This window comes from Anomaloglossus baeobatrachus, chromosome 9 (assembly GCF_048569485.1).
Source record: "Anomaloglossus baeobatrachus isolate aAnoBae1 chromosome 9, aAnoBae1.hap1, whole genome shotgun sequence".
NCBI lineage: Eukaryota > Metazoa > Chordata > Amphibia > Anura > Aromobatidae > Anomaloglossus > Anomaloglossus baeobatrachus.
In genome coordinates, this window is record NC_134361.1 from 229,136,282 (window position 1) to 229,151,459 (window position 15,178).

General features: G+C 52.4%; 1 protein-coding gene across 1 annotated transcript; it reads right to left on the reverse strand.

Annotated features, from left to right (window-relative positions):
• Positions 1-3,290: 3,290 nt before the first annotated feature.
• Positions 3,291-9,648, reverse strand: LOC142250800 (torsin-1A-like). The gene is made up of 5 exons (XM_075323021.1): positions 9,461-9,648; positions 5,926-6,191; positions 5,653-5,828; positions 4,020-4,147; positions 3,291-3,788 (listed from the first exon to the last, which is right to left on the reverse strand). Exons 1-5 carry the CDS (start codon positions 9,630-9,632, stop codon positions 3,544-3,546), a joined length of 987 nt encoding a protein of 328 aa, XP_075179136.1. The 5' UTR covers positions 9,633-9,648; the 3' UTR covers positions 3,291-3,543.
• Between the last annotated feature and the right edge of the window lie 5,530 nt (positions 9,649-15,178).

Here is a 15,178-nt window from a genome sequence, read left to right on the forward strand (position 1 = left end):
CCATAGATGTCACAGCTCACCTCACCCTCTTCTTGTACAATGACTGATATCTACTGTATATATAGGTGTTAACACACGACCCATCATCCACAAAAGGTGACGTCCCAGCTCCCCTCCTGTACAATCACTGATAATACAGGACCCACCATTCACAATAGATGTCACAGCTCTCCTCCTCCTCCTGTATAATGACTAATAACTGTATATACAGTAGATAACAGAATCCACCATAGGTGATGTCACAGCTTACCTCTTCCTCCTGTATAATGACTGATCACCTATTGTGAATGGTGGATCCAGGCTTATGTCACAGCTCGCCTCCCTCTCCTCCTGTACAATAACCTTTACCAAGATTAGAGCAAGCCCAGGTAATTCTTCTATACAAATGACTGGGGTCTGAATCAGTCTTTTGTTACCAATGTCCAAGTGAAGAACAGGTCCTTGGAGTATTAATACTAATATTAGGCCTAGTGTCTAGATTATTTTTTTTTGTTTTTTTAACAATAGGTGATTTTCTGATGACACATTCCCTTTAATTTGCTAGAACTGGCAAATCCCTTTAAGTCAATTTACACCAGGGGTCTCAAACACGCGGCCCGCATGTGGCCCCTCAGGGTAGTTTGTGCGGCCCCCAGGCCCGTGCCCCTGGTCACTATCGCGGCAGGTGCAGGGGCCGCAGCCACTGCCTGCACTTTATGTCAGATGAATGTGTTGCTGGGGCTCCGCTCTCGCGCCGGCAATACAATCATCTCACATAAATCACTGACAGCGACACTGCAGCTGCCGCGATAGTGACCGGGGCACGGGCCCGGGGGCCGCACGAAGCAGAGATGAGGCAGCGGAGGGGGCGCGGGAAAGGGGAGAAGAATGGTGTGTGTGTGTGTGGGGGTGTTGGACGTTAACCCCTTAGCGACCTATGACGTACTGGGTACGTTATGGCTCCCTGGTACTTAAGGACCCATGACGTAGCCAGTACGTCATGGTGAAATCGCGGCCCCGGAGGCTGCGATGGCTGCAACAAATACCTTAGATTCGGGGAGGAGGGGACCTCACAAGGGGTGGCGTCTCCTCCCCGGACCTACCGAGGCTGTGATTGGCTGGAGCTGGGTGACCTGTGTTTCACCCGCCCCCAGCTCTGATTGGAGAGACCGGCCTTGTGACCGATCTCTCCAATCACTGTGGAGCTCGGGCCACAGACCACTCCCCTCAGCTTCACTCCAGAGTCTGTGGAAGGTGAGTGGAGCTGCTGACCCATTACTACAGGATGGGGACAAAGTGCGCACATTACTGAGATGGGGATAAGACTGAGGACATTACTATAGGATTGGGACATTACAAGGATGGGCACAATACTATAGTATGGGGACATTAGGATAGGGACTAGGACGGCACATTACTATAGGATGGGGACAAAGTGGGCACATGACTATAACATGGGGACTAGGTGGGCACATGACTATAAGATGGGGACTAGGTGGGCACATGACTATAGGATGGGGACTAGGTGGGCACATGACTATAGGATGGGGACTAGGTGGGCACATGACTATAGGATGGGGACTAGGTGGGCACATGACTATAGGATGGGGACTAGGTAGGCACATGACTATAAGATGGGGACTAGGTGGGCACATGACTATAGGATGGGGACTAGGTGGGCACATGACTATAAGATGGGGACTAGGTGGGCACATGACTATAGGATGGGGACTAGGTGGGCACATGACTATAACATGGGGACTAGGTGGGCACATGACTATAAGATGGGGACTAGGTGGGCACATGACTATAGGATGGGGACTAGGTGGGCACATGACTATAGGATGGGGACTAGGTGGGCACATGACTAACATGGGGACTAGGTGGGCACATGACTATAAGATGGGGACTAGGTGGGCACATGACTATAGGATGGGGACTAGGTGGGCACATGACTATAGGATGGGGACATTACTACAAGGGGACAAAGATGGGAAACATTTCTATAGAATAGGGATAATGCTGGGGACATTACTATAGGGTGGGGACAAGGTTGGCACATTACTAAAGGATGGGCACATTACTATAGGATGGGGACATTGCTACAAGGGGACAAGGATGGGGAACATTACTATAAGATGAGGGACATTACTATAGGATAGGGACTAGGATGGGCACATTACTATAGGATGGGGACAAGGATGAACACATTACTATAGGATGGTGACAAGAATGGGGAACATTACTTTAGGATGGGGACCAGGATGAGCACATTACTGTGGGATGGGGACAAGGATGGGGCACAATACTACAAGGGGACAAGGATGGGCACGTTACAACAAGATGGGGAACATTACTAAAAGATGTTGGTCAAAATTTCTATATAGTGCTAATTGTAAGACTATTAGTTACAACAAAGGAATAAAATGTAAAAAAAAGTTTATATTTAAACAAAGAATGTGCACGTTTGCTATAATGAACAAGCGAAAAAGTTGAATATCAGTGATCCCAAGGTGTGTAAAAAATTTTTTAAAAAATTATAATATATATATATATATATATATATATATATATATATATATATATATATATATATATATATATATATATATATATATATATATATATATATATATATATATATATATATATATATATATATATACACACACACACACACAATAAAAATGTCTCTTTGTCCTGCAAAGAATGCGGCCCCCCCAAATTATTTTTTTTTCCTCTGTGCGGCCCATACACCCAGCCGAGTTTGAGACCCCTGATTTACACCATTATGTCACATTCAGACTTGAATAATAGATCTGAGCTAGAGATGCAAAGGAATTCCCTGAACAGTCCCTAACGACCCCATCAGGGGGCACACAAAGTCTTCACAATCATCAGGACTAGTCCTCGGCAGGCACCGCATCATGGTGGATGTTAATGTTTATTATTCGCACTGCGCTCTTTTCGCAGCTTCGTCATTGGGGGGGGGGGGTCACGTGCCGACTAACTTGTCTTTGTGGAGCGGGACTGAGCATGTGCGACCGATGTGTAGACAGTGGGCTGCACATGCTCAGTACCTTTCCACTTACACACTGGACTTTAGGATCCCAGATCTCATGATGGGGTTGATCCTGCCCAAGTAACACATGGCGCTATATACCTGGGCTGGAGGCCGTCCAGACATGCTGAGAGAGGCGGTTTTGCAACAGCTGGAAAGCGATCGGTTGACGATCAATGAGAATGGTGGTTTTGCAACAGCTGGAAAGCGATCGGTTGGCGATCAATGACTCAGACATAGCAGACGTGGATGAAAACACTGATTCATGTAGATTATTAACTCTTCACGTAGAAATCGGAACCATAATTACAAATTATATACATCGTCTTTATCAAAGTGATTATCTTACTGTAAAAACTGGCAGACCATTCACTGGGGGTCTGCGCCCAAAATTTACATCCAATCCAGGACTCTGAAGGCCACAGGAAAGGTATCTAACGAGTCCATTCAAAAAAAGGAGCAATGTCCGGCTAGCGGGGCAGAGAGCGGAGGCCGCCAGTCCGTCATAGGAATATATCCAGCTTTGTGGACACAGTTTTACAGCCTTTTACGGAGTAAACTTTTTCCCCCTGGGGGTAATACGTCATGTCTCTGGCGATGGCGAGCATGGTGTCTTCATCCGCCACAAAGCCGCGGCGTTCCAGCTCCGCCTTCACACACATCTTCACATGCTGGAACTCCATGGGGAAGAATGGCACAAAAACATCAATCAGGTTTTTATCTATCAGGCTGCTGTGCCAGTAACCACCTAAAATGGGCAGAGGAAAAAAAAAAAAAATAATATTTTTTGGCATCCAGCTGAAAAGGACAGTCAGTTGAGAACACTCCCACTCATCATGATTGGCTGCAAGGTTGATAAGCTCCTCCCACCTATGCTTTCCAGCTGAATGCCAGACACAGAAGACAATCCACTAACCCTCCTGCTGGAGCTGTAGATTAGGGGGACACACCTAATTTCTAGGCCTCACGTCGTACTCACTGTCTTTCTTGTTGAAGGCAGACAAATACACATCCCTCTCCACATCAGATAATTTGATTTCCTCTCGATTTCTTCCAGCTCTCCAGAACTTTAGAGATAATTCTGTGATCTTCTCTCCTCCGGCATTACTGGTATATAACAATATATAAGAGAAAAAAAATATTTCCCAATTCAGAAATTCTTAAAGCTTGACACAGAACACTATGCAGGCCCCCTCCCCCTTTTATGCAGGCAACCCCCCCCTCCCCCTTTTATGCAGGCAACCCCCCCTCCCCCTTTTATGCAGGCAACCCCCCCTCCCCCTTTTATGCAGGCAAACCCCCCCCCGCCCCTTTATGCAGGAAACCCCCCCCCCTTTATGCAGGAAACCCCCCCCCGCCCCTTTATGCAGGAAACCCCCCCCGCCCCTTTATGCAGGAAACCCCCCCGCCCCTTTATGCAGGAAACCCCCCCCCCTTTATGCAGGAAACCCCCCCCGCCCCTTTTTGCAGGCAACCCTCCATTTTTAGCTGATGTATGGCTTCCCGATTGCCACATGTACACCCCTAGTGACATGTAGCATTATGTGGCATCCATTAAAGTCAATTCAGACTGATTTGGGCCCTTTAAGGGAAACTGTCTACACAAATTGACTGTTCAAACCAAGCACAGGCTCTTGGCGAGTGGCCAAAAAGTTAATTGCACCTTCCTACCTACTGGGTTTCCCTGAAAATAATTAAGTTTACAAAGCAGACACCGCCTAAAAGAATCATACTTAAAAGACCCCAAACAGTTAGAATTGGCAAGTGAATGGGCTCTCCCATACAGATCTGCGTCGCTGTCAGGTCCCCTGTGTTCTACAGTGATGCTCCCCCTGGTGACTGGAAGCAGTATCACTCGCGCAGAGGGATACTGGTACCCGATCTGTTTCAGAGCTGCAGCACAATGGAGCTGGAATGGTGGGGGACCTGACAGCGACGCAGATCTCTGTGTGAGAGTCCATCCACCATCAGCACTTGCCAACTGTAATTGTTTGGGGTCTGAAGATTGTTTTGTGTTTTGGGGGGAGGTTACTTCGCTACGGGGGGCATCTTTCTTTGATGAAGAGTCCTGCTGTATTCTTTAACTTTTTTATCTACTTGGACACTTCCCTCTGGAACTGTAACTACGGCTTATTTTTGGAGTAGGGCTTATATTTGAAGCACACTCAAAAAATCCTACTAGGGCTTATTTTCGGGGTAGGTTATATTTTCGCCCTTGATTCACAGGTCTGGCTTTACTTGAGCCAGGTAAGGGCGGAAATAGATGGAAAACAAGTAAACAAAGGAGGTGCACTGAGCGCCTGCGCTTGGTTTGAACAGTCATCTTGTACTGACAGACTCCCTGTAAGGCCACGTTCACACGCTGAGTATTTGGTAAGTTTTTACCTCAGAATTTGTAGGACAAAATCAAGAGAGGAAAAAAAATCTGAGGAAAAGTACAATAGACACATCTCCTGGTTTTGGCCACAAATACTGAGGTAAAATATTGACCAAATACTGTGTGAACGAGGCCTAAGCGGGATCACTATGATTGCTGCTCTGGATGATAACGGAGGTATAGCCCCTCCGCATGACATTGGACTGGGGTTCTGGTTAGGAGCCATGACGCTCACCTGAGGAAAATGAACATGGCCTTCCTGTAGGAGACTCCATCGATGTGCTCGTAGTAATCTAGGAAAGGCTTAATGGCGTCGATTAGGCCCGGGTGCATTTTATCAATCTCATCGAATATGAAGACGGAGCGCTCGCAGCCCTTCACCGTGTCTTTCACCAAAGTCTGTAACTGGTCCTGTCAGTGGGAAAAGATGAGGCTGAGGAGTCATGGAAGCACATGGGTCTGCAGCAGAGCTGCGTACACAGAACGGCAGAGACACGCCGACCATTACCTTGTAGGTCTGGATTTGATTGGCGTGTGGAAAGTGGAGCGTGGCCACAATGGTGCGCACGCACTTCTGCCCCATGGGCTCAGAGTAGATGTGGTTGACCAGGATCTGGCTGACGTAGTTCTTGCCCGTCCCGGTCCAGCCGTGTAAGGAGAGCGCCAGCGGCTTCTTAGGGTTTTCATTGCTCAGGAATCGGGGTACAGCCTTCAGGATCACCTGCTTGGCCAAATGCTGCCCGAATATATGACTGTCGAAGTCCAACTGCAGCGCTGCAAGATGGAAGACAGCGTAATAAATAAATATATATATATATATATACGCACACATACATATTTGGGGGGGGGGGTTTTGTGTGTATTTCTTTTTAAGGAACAACATTAAGAAATCCTCCTATTTTTGGAAATCTGACGAAATATTTACAATTAAAAAGGTTGTAAAATGTTTAGATGAGGAACACAGATGCGCATTTATAGACTGTATTTCAAATGAACAATTCCTTTAAGGAAGTTACTTCATCTGCAGGTGATATTGCGAGGAGCGGCTATGGGAAACTGGACAGCCAATCACCAGGATCTGCAACCTGTGGGACTACAACTCCCAGCCCGGGCACACATCCGTGGCCGTGCAGCTGCTGCCGGACTACAACTCCCAGCATGGGCACACACCCGTGGCTGTACAGCTGCTGTAGGACTACAACTCCCAGCATGGGCACACATCCGTGGCCGTGCAGCTGCTGCCGGACTACAACTCCCAGCATGGGCACACATCCGTGGCCGTGCAGCTGCTGCCGGACTACAACTCCCAGCATGGGCACACATCCGTGGCCGTGCAGCTGCTGCCGGACTACAACTCCCAGCATGGGCACACACCCGTGGCCTTGCAGCTGCTGCCAGACTACAACTCCCAGCATGGGCACACATCCGTGGCCGTACAGCTGCTGTAGGACTACAACTCCCAGCATGGGCACACATCCGTGGCCGTACAGCTGCTGTAGGACTACAACTCCCAGCATGGGCACACATCCGTGGCCGTGCAGCTGCTGCCGGACTACAACTCCCAGCCTGGGCACACATCCGTGGCCGTGCAGCTGCTGTAGGACTACAACTCCCAGCCTGGGCACACATCCGTGGCCGTGCAGCTGCTGCCGGACTACAACTCCCAGCATGGGCACACATCCGTGGCCGTGCAGCTGCTGCCGGACTACAACTCCCAGCATGGGCACACATCCGTGGCCGTGCAGCTGCTGCCGGACTACAACTCCCAGCATGGGCACACATCCGTGGCCGTGCAGCTGCTGCCGGACTACAACTCCCAGCATGGGCACACATCCGTGGCCGTGCAGCTGCTGCCGGACTACAACTCCCAGCATGGGCACACATCCGTGGCCGTGCAGCTGCTGCCGGACTACAACTCCCAGCATGGGCACACATCCGTGGCCGTGCAGCTGCTGCCGGACTACAACTCCCAGCATGGGCACACATCCGTGGCCGTGCAGCTGCTGCCGGACTACAACTCCCAGCATGGGCACACATCCGTGGCCGTGCAGCTGCTGCCGGACTACAACTCCCAGCATGGGCACACATCCGTGGCCGTGCAGCTGCTGCCGGACTACAACTCCCAGCATGGGCACACATCCGTGGCCGTGCAGCTGCTGCCGGACTACAACTCCCAGCATGGGCACACATCCGTGGCCGTGCAGCTGCTGCCGGACTACAACTCCCAGCCCGGGCACACATCCGTGGCCGTGCAGCTGCTGCCGGACTACAACTCCCAGCATGGGCACACATCCGTGGCCGTGCAGCTGCTGCCGGACTACAACTCCCAGCATGGGCACACATCCGTGGCCGTGCAGCTGCTGCCGGACTACAACTCCCAGCATGGGCACACATCCGTGGCCGTGCAGCTGCTGCCGGACTACAACTCCCAGCATGGGCACACATCCGTGGCCGTGCAGCTGCTGCCGGACTACAACTCCCAGCATGGGCACACATCCGTGGCCGTGCAGCTGCTGCCGGACTACAACTCCCAGCATGGGCACACATCCGTGGCCGTGCAGCTGCTGCCGGACTACAACTCCCAGCATGGGCACACATCCGTGGCCGTGCAGCTGCTGCCGGACTACAACTCCCAGCCTGGGCACACACCCGTGGTCGTGCAGCTGCTGCCGGACTACAACTCCCAGCATGTGCACACACCCGTGGCTGTGCAGCTGCTGTAGGACTACAACTCCCAGCATGGGCACACACCCGTGGTCATGCAGCTGCTGTAGGACTACAACTCCCAGCATGGGCACACACCCGTGGCTGTACAGCTGCTGTAGGACTACAACTCCCAGCATGGGCACACACCCGTGGTCATGCAGCTGCTGTAGGACTACAACTCCCAGCATGGGCACACACCCGTGGCCGTACAGCTGCTGTAGGACTACAACTCCCAGCATGGGCACACATCCGTGGCCGTGCAGCTGCTGCCGGACTACAACTCCCAGCATGGGCACACATCCGTGGCCGTGCAGCTGCTGCCGGACTACAACTCCCAGCATGGGCACACATCCGTGGCCGTGCAGCTGCTGCCGGACTACAACTCCCAGCATGGGCACACATCCGTGGCCGTGCAGCTGCTGCCGGACTACAACTCCCAGCATGGGCACACATCCGTGGCCGTGCAGCTGCTGCCGGACTACAACTCCCAGCATGGGCACACATCCGTGGCCGTGCAGCTGCTGCCGGACTACAACTCCCAGCATGGGCACACATCCGTGGCCGTGCAGCTGCTGCCGGACTACAACTCCCAGCATGGGCACACATCCGTGGCCGTACAGCTGCTGCCGGACTACAACTCCCAGCCCGGGCACACATCCGTGGCCGTGCAGCTGCTGCCGGACTACAACTCCCAGCATGGGCACACATCCGTGGCTGTACAGCTGCTGTAGGACTACAACTCCCAGCATGGGCACACATCCGTGGCCGTGCAGCTGCTGCCGGACTACAACTCCCAGCATGGGCACACATCCGTGGCTGTACAGCTGCTGTAGGACTACAACTCCCAGCATGGGCACACATCCGTGGCTGTGCAGCTGCTGTAGGACTACAACTCCCAGCATGGGCACACATCCGTGGCTGTACAGCTGCTGTAGGACTACAACTCCCAGCATGGGCACACATCCGTGGCCGTGCAGCTGCTGCCGGACTACAACTCCCAGCATGGGCACACATCCGTGGCTGTACAGCTGCTGTAGGACTACAACTCCCAGCATGGGCACACATCCGTGGCCGTGCAGCTGCTGCCGGACTACAACTCCCAGCCTGGGCACACATCCGTGGCCGTGCAGCTGCTGCCGGACTACAACTCCCAGCATGGGCACACATCCGTGGCCGTACAGCTGCTGCCGGACTACAACTCCCAGCCTGGGCACACACCCGTGGCCGTGCAGCTGCTGCCGGACTACAACTCCCAGCCTGGGCACACACCCGTGGCTGTGCAGCTGCTGTAGGACTACAACTCCCAGCACTGAGCCGATTTCCTTAGTCTCCACTACCTGTAACATTGACAGTTCCCTCCGTCCGGCTGCTGCCCCAGAGGTAGGTGTGTAGGCCATAGTAAGAGATGACCCCGGTGATCAGTGACACGGTCCCCACCGTGATGGAGATGGGCTCCGCCCGGGCGATCACCGGGAGCAACAGCCACAGCGCCGCTCTCAGCAACTTCATATCCCGGACAGAGGAATATCCATGCGGGCGGGCGCTCTACACTGGCCATGACGTCACTTCCTGTGTCCCGCGGCAGCCATTTCTAAAAAGGGCAAAAGCTTTGATTCTCTGTTTCACCATTTTCTTTGGGTTGTGATGTGGTGGGGAGAATTTAGCTAATTAAAATGGCAGAGGAGGATAGGGATAATTTCTCCAAAATGTTCATTTTTTTTTTAATATTATTTCTGTTTGCCTTGTTAGTAGTAACAATATAGAGTGACTTTAGCAAAAGGTTGTGGGAAACTTAAAGTGGTGTTGTTGCCCATAGCAACCATTCGATTTGCTCTCCCTTCGGGTCTCACTTCTGGCATCGTAGCCAGATTGGTTCCGGGAGCTCTTAAACCAAGTTACTCTTATATCAAAGCGAATTTTCCCATAGGAAATAATTGAAACACAGACAATTCGTTCCACAACCCAAAAATATTTACTGTATTTATACAAACTTATTACAGTAATACAAAATGTACTGTATTCATATAAAATTACAGTGTACTAATACAAAATACTGTGCAGTAACAAACATATAAAGCAAATTAATCTGCACTTTAGCTCACAATAGGATTGTTGGTGCGGGATGCAGTATAAGCGATGTGCTGCACGGGTGAGCAGAAAGAGAGTACAGTACTGTATCCACAAATGCAAATTAATACACATGCTATATAGTATATACTGTACAATGGTATACAGTATACAGTACATATGTACAGAAAGTTACCTCCACAGCGGGTCAGAGCGCGGTGAAGGGACCGAACCAGACGGGTGCACGGTGAGGATTTGCTCTTCTTGCAAATCATTGCTCTCAAACCAAGTTACTCTTAATCCAATGTTCCGCTGCATTCTTTATTTCTTTTAGCAGCCTTCAGATTGATCTTGAGCCATGGCGACTTGATGGATGTACACTCTGAAGTAAGATCGATCTTGTGCAGCCTAGATAGGACCACCAGGGTCTTCTCCGCCATTATAATGATCTTATCAAACCCCCCAAAAAATAAAGAATAAAATTATATATATATATATATATATATATACATATTATTATTATTATTTATTATTATAGCGCCATTTATTCCATGGCGCTTTACAAGTGAAAGAGGGTTTACGTACAACAATCATTAAAAGTACAAAACAGACTGGTATATGAGGAGAGAGGACCCTGCCCGCGAGGGCTCACAGTCTACAGGAGGAGAGAGGACCCTGCCTGCGAGGGCTCACACTCTACAGGAGGAGAGAGGACCCTGCCCGCGAGGGCTCACAGTCTACAGGAGGAGAGAGGACCCTGCCCGCGAGGGCTCACAGTCTACAGGAGGAGAGAGGTCCCTGCCCGCGAGGGCTCACAGTGTACAGGAGGAGAGAGGACCCTGCCCGCGAGGGCTCACAGTCTACAGGAGGAGAGAGGACCCTGCCTGCGAGGGCTCACAGTGTACAGGAGGAGAGAGGACCCTGCCCGCGAGGGCTCACAGTCTACAGGAGGAGAGAGGCCCCTGCCCGCGAGGGCTCAGTCTACAGGAGGAGGGAGGACCCTGCCCGCGAGGGCTCAGTCTACAGGAGGAGAGAGGGCCCTGCCTGCGAGGGCTCACAGTGTACAGGAGGAGAGAGGGCCCTGCCCGCGAGGGCTCACAGTCTACAGGAGGAGAGAGGCCCCTGCCCGCGAGGGCTCAGTCTACAGGAGGAGGGAGGACCCTGCCCGCGAGGGCTCAGTCTACAGGAGGAGAGAGGGCCCTGCCCGCGAGGGCTCAGTCTACAGGAGAGAGGACCCTGCCCGCGAGGGCTCACAGTCTACAGGAGGAGAGAGGACCCTGCCCGCGAGGGCTCACAGTCTACAGGAGGAGAGAGGACCCTGCCCGCGAGGCCTCAGTCTACAGGAGGAGAGAGGACCCTGCCCGCAAGGGCTCAGTCTACAGGAGAGAGGACCCTGCCCGCGAGGGCTCACACTCTACAGGAGGAGAGAGGCCCCTGCCCGCGAGGGCTCACAGTCTACAGGAGGAGAGAGGACCCTGCCCGCAAGGGCTCAGTCTACAGGAGAGAGGACCCTGCCCGCGAGGGCTCACAGTCTACAGGAGGAGAGAGGACCCTGCCCGCGAGGGCTCACACTCTACAGGAGGAGAGAGGCCCCTGCCCGCGAGGGCTCACAGTCTACAGGAGGAGAGGGCACTCTGCCCGCGAGGGCTCACAGTCTACAGGAGGAGAGAGGACCCTGCACGCGAGGGCTCACAGTCTACAGGAGGAGAGAGGACCCTGCTCGCGAGGGCTCTCAGTCTACAGGAGGAGAGAGGACCCTGCCCGCGAGGGCTCACACTCTACAGGAGGAGAGAGGCCCCTGCCCGCGAGGGCTCACAGTCTACAGGAGGAGAGAGGACCCTGCCCGCGAGGGCTCACAGTCTACAGGAGGAGAGAGGACCCTGCCCGCGAGGGCTCACACTCTACAGGGAATGGGTGATGGTACAATAGGTGAGGACAGAGCTGGTTGCGCAGTGGTCTACTGGACTGAGGGCTATTGTAGGTTGTAGGCTTGTTGGAAAAGGTGGGTCTTGAGGTTCCTCTTGAAGCTTTCCACGGTAGGGGAGAGTCTGATATGCTAAGGTAGAGCATTCCAGAGTATGGGGGAGGCACGGGAGAAATCTTGTATGCGATTGTGGGAAGAGGAGATGAGAGGGGAGCAGAGAAGGAGATCTTGTGAGGATCTGAGGTTGCGTGCAGGTAGGTACCGGGAGACTAGGTCACAGATGTAGGGAGGAGACAGGTTGTGGATGGCTTTGTATGTCATGGTTAATGTTTTGAACTGGAGTCGTTGGGTGATGGGAAGCCAGAGAAGGAATTGGCAGAGTGGCGAGGCTGGGGAGTAGCGGGGGGAGAGGTGGATTAAACGGGCCGCAGAGTTTAGAATAGATTGGAGGAGTGCAACAGTGTTGGAAGGGAGGCCAGAGAGCAGGAGGTTGCAGTAGTCGAGGCGGGAGATGATGAGGGCATGCACTAATGTTTTTGCTGATTCTTGGTTAAGGAAAGCACGGATCCGGGAGATGTTTTTGAGTTGTAGTCTGCATGAGGTGAAGAGGGCTTGGATGTGTGGCTTGAAGGACAGAGCAGAGTCGAGGGTTACTCCCAGGCAACGAGCTTGTGAGACTGGGGAGAGTGAGCAACCATCAAGCTTGATGGAAAGGCTTGTTGGAGGAGATGAGTGAGGAGGAGGAAAGACAATGAACTCTGTTTTGTCCATGTTCAGTTTTAGGAATCGTGCAGAGAAGAAGGATGAAATAGCGGACAGACATTGTGGGATTCTGGTTAGTAGAGAGGTAATGTCAGGTCCAGAGAGGTAGATCTGTGTGTCATCGGCATAGAGATGATACTGGAAGCCGTGGGACTCTATGAGCTGTCCCAGGCCAAAGGTGTATATATATATATATATATATATATATATATATATATATATGTATATACATACTGTATATGGTGTCTGACTGCAGCGGTGGAGTTTGTTGGTATATCCTCTTGTCTATGTCCTACTGTCTGTCCTTATTATTGAGCGAGTGGTCAGCTATTCGCACTCGCTATGCTGTTAGACAGTACCGTCCGCTACTCGCATATTCGTTACAAGCAGCGGGCATAATGTAAGTCAATGGGAAATACTCGCTAAGTAGTGAGTAACACAAAAGCCGTACTATTCGCTACTTGCACGAAAAGTAGGGCTTATGGGTTATGTGACGCCCTGGACTAGCCAGGTAGTCACTGACAGGCCCTTGCACAAACACCAGTCCCCTAAAAAGGTAACAGCAGCCAACCTAAAAACCCTGAGTCACCCCTCTCAGGTTTTGATGTTCACACCCGGGGGCAGAGCCAGGCAGTTGGCCATGCCCATTAAGGAGTTCAGATAGCCTGAGGCAGGAGAAGCAAGCAGATGAAGTTAGGGAGGAGAGGAGAGTAGTCTAGAAGGAGAAAACGTCTGTCGGGGATCTGGGTCGTAGCCCAGATACCCTGTGGCCAGGAGGCATACGGTGGTTGCCGCCTGCAGGAGCCGGAAAGACGGCTGGTGGAACCGTAAGGGACCGGGACAGGGTAGTGACCCGCCGGTACCGAACCGGGGAACCAACTTTAAACCGGAGCATTAGGAGGGGTACTCAGTCCCAGAACGAGGCCCAGAAACCACTGGACCGAGTCAAATTCACTGATTGGGGTCTGGACCTTAGGTTATTTCTCATCCAAGTCCCGACTGAAGAAAACAGCCCAACGAGGGGGATAGAAAGCCACTGCTCAGGCAGAGAGATCCCACGGGCCAGCGTCTGCGGGCAAACGGGCTCTCCCGACACATACAAAGCCGGGGAGCGGACTCCCGTCGCTGAAGCGCAGGCAGTCAAAATCCACAAACAAGGTGCAGGAAAAAGGCGGGGACTACCAAACTGGGTGGGGGACCAGACGCAGCCGGCTGCGGCGACTGACCACCATCCTTTTGGTTTACCAGAGACTCCGGTGTATCTGTTATAGTGAGTACAACAGTGCGCTCGGGCCACGCACCGCCCCGCATCACGCCAACACGCCCGCACCCCCACATCCTAACCCCAACAACCGGGCCCCGGGACCATCAACCCCCTATCCACGGAGGGGTCAACACCTGGCTGCGCAACACCGTCTCCGGGAGCCTAGTCAACACTCACCACGACCCGTGGGTGGCGTCACAAACTTAAACCCAAAAACCGCGGCTCCGGCCGTGAACCTCCCCACCAAAACCTCTCACGTAGCGCCAGCCTCCCTTCAGAGCGACGTGACCTCCCGGGTCCGGAGGCGCTCGAGCCACCCACCGTACGAGCACGGATCCGAGCGGCGGGGCGGTACAGTTACTCACTACTTAGCGAGTATTTCCCATTGACTTACATTACGCCCGCTGCTTGTAACGCATATGCGAGTAGCGGACAGTACTCGCTAACAGCATAGCGAGTGCGACTAGCTGACCACTCGCTACCTCACTACCTGTCCTCCTCCCGCTGTGTGTCGTTACTCTAGTGGTATAGAATATAAATGGAACCAGGTTCTCCAATGTAGTTACAAAAATGTTATTTTTATCAGCGGCCGGTCCAGGAGAGAAGACATGTTGTTAGTGTAGTGGTGGCGTCTAGTGCACTCACCGGCCTTGTCATTATATAGGGTGAGTGGAGGGACAGTAAGGGACTAGGTATGTGACGGCGACGAGGGGAAGGACTCGTGTAGAGACGTTAGGGGAGCGTAGGGACCAGGATAGTGTCATCCCCTGCTCCCTATCATCTGGGTGCTCATCTCTTATACCATCCCTATTGAAACGCACCTATTTCGCCGTCATTTGTCCGTGCACATCTCACGCCATGTTTCAGACACTCGAGAGTCCGAACCTGACATCTGCTGATTAAACTCTTGGATGCCTGATTAGATCTGGCCTCATGTCTCTGCCTCACCTCTTCATAATGTCTCTGGCCCCTGTTCTTAGGGTGAAAAAAGCCCTCGGTCCGCCCAGTTCCTCTTCCTCCACCAGTTCTACATTTTGT

Bases quoted from the DNA above. Each gene is read 5' to 3' on its own strand.
- LOC142250800 (XM_075323021.1), bottom strand. From the start codon at position 9,632: ATGAAGTTGCTGAGAGCGGCGCTGTGGCTGTTGCTCCCGGTGATCGCC. The intron at 5,829-5,925 runs GTAATGGTCGGC...TCCCACTGACAG, and splicing joins ATCAAATCCAGACCTACAAG to GACCAGTTACAGACTTTGGT. The intron at 4,148-5,652 runs GTGAGCGTCATG...GTTATATACCAG, and splicing joins GCCATGTTCATTTTCCTCAG to TAATGCCGGAGGAGAGAAGA.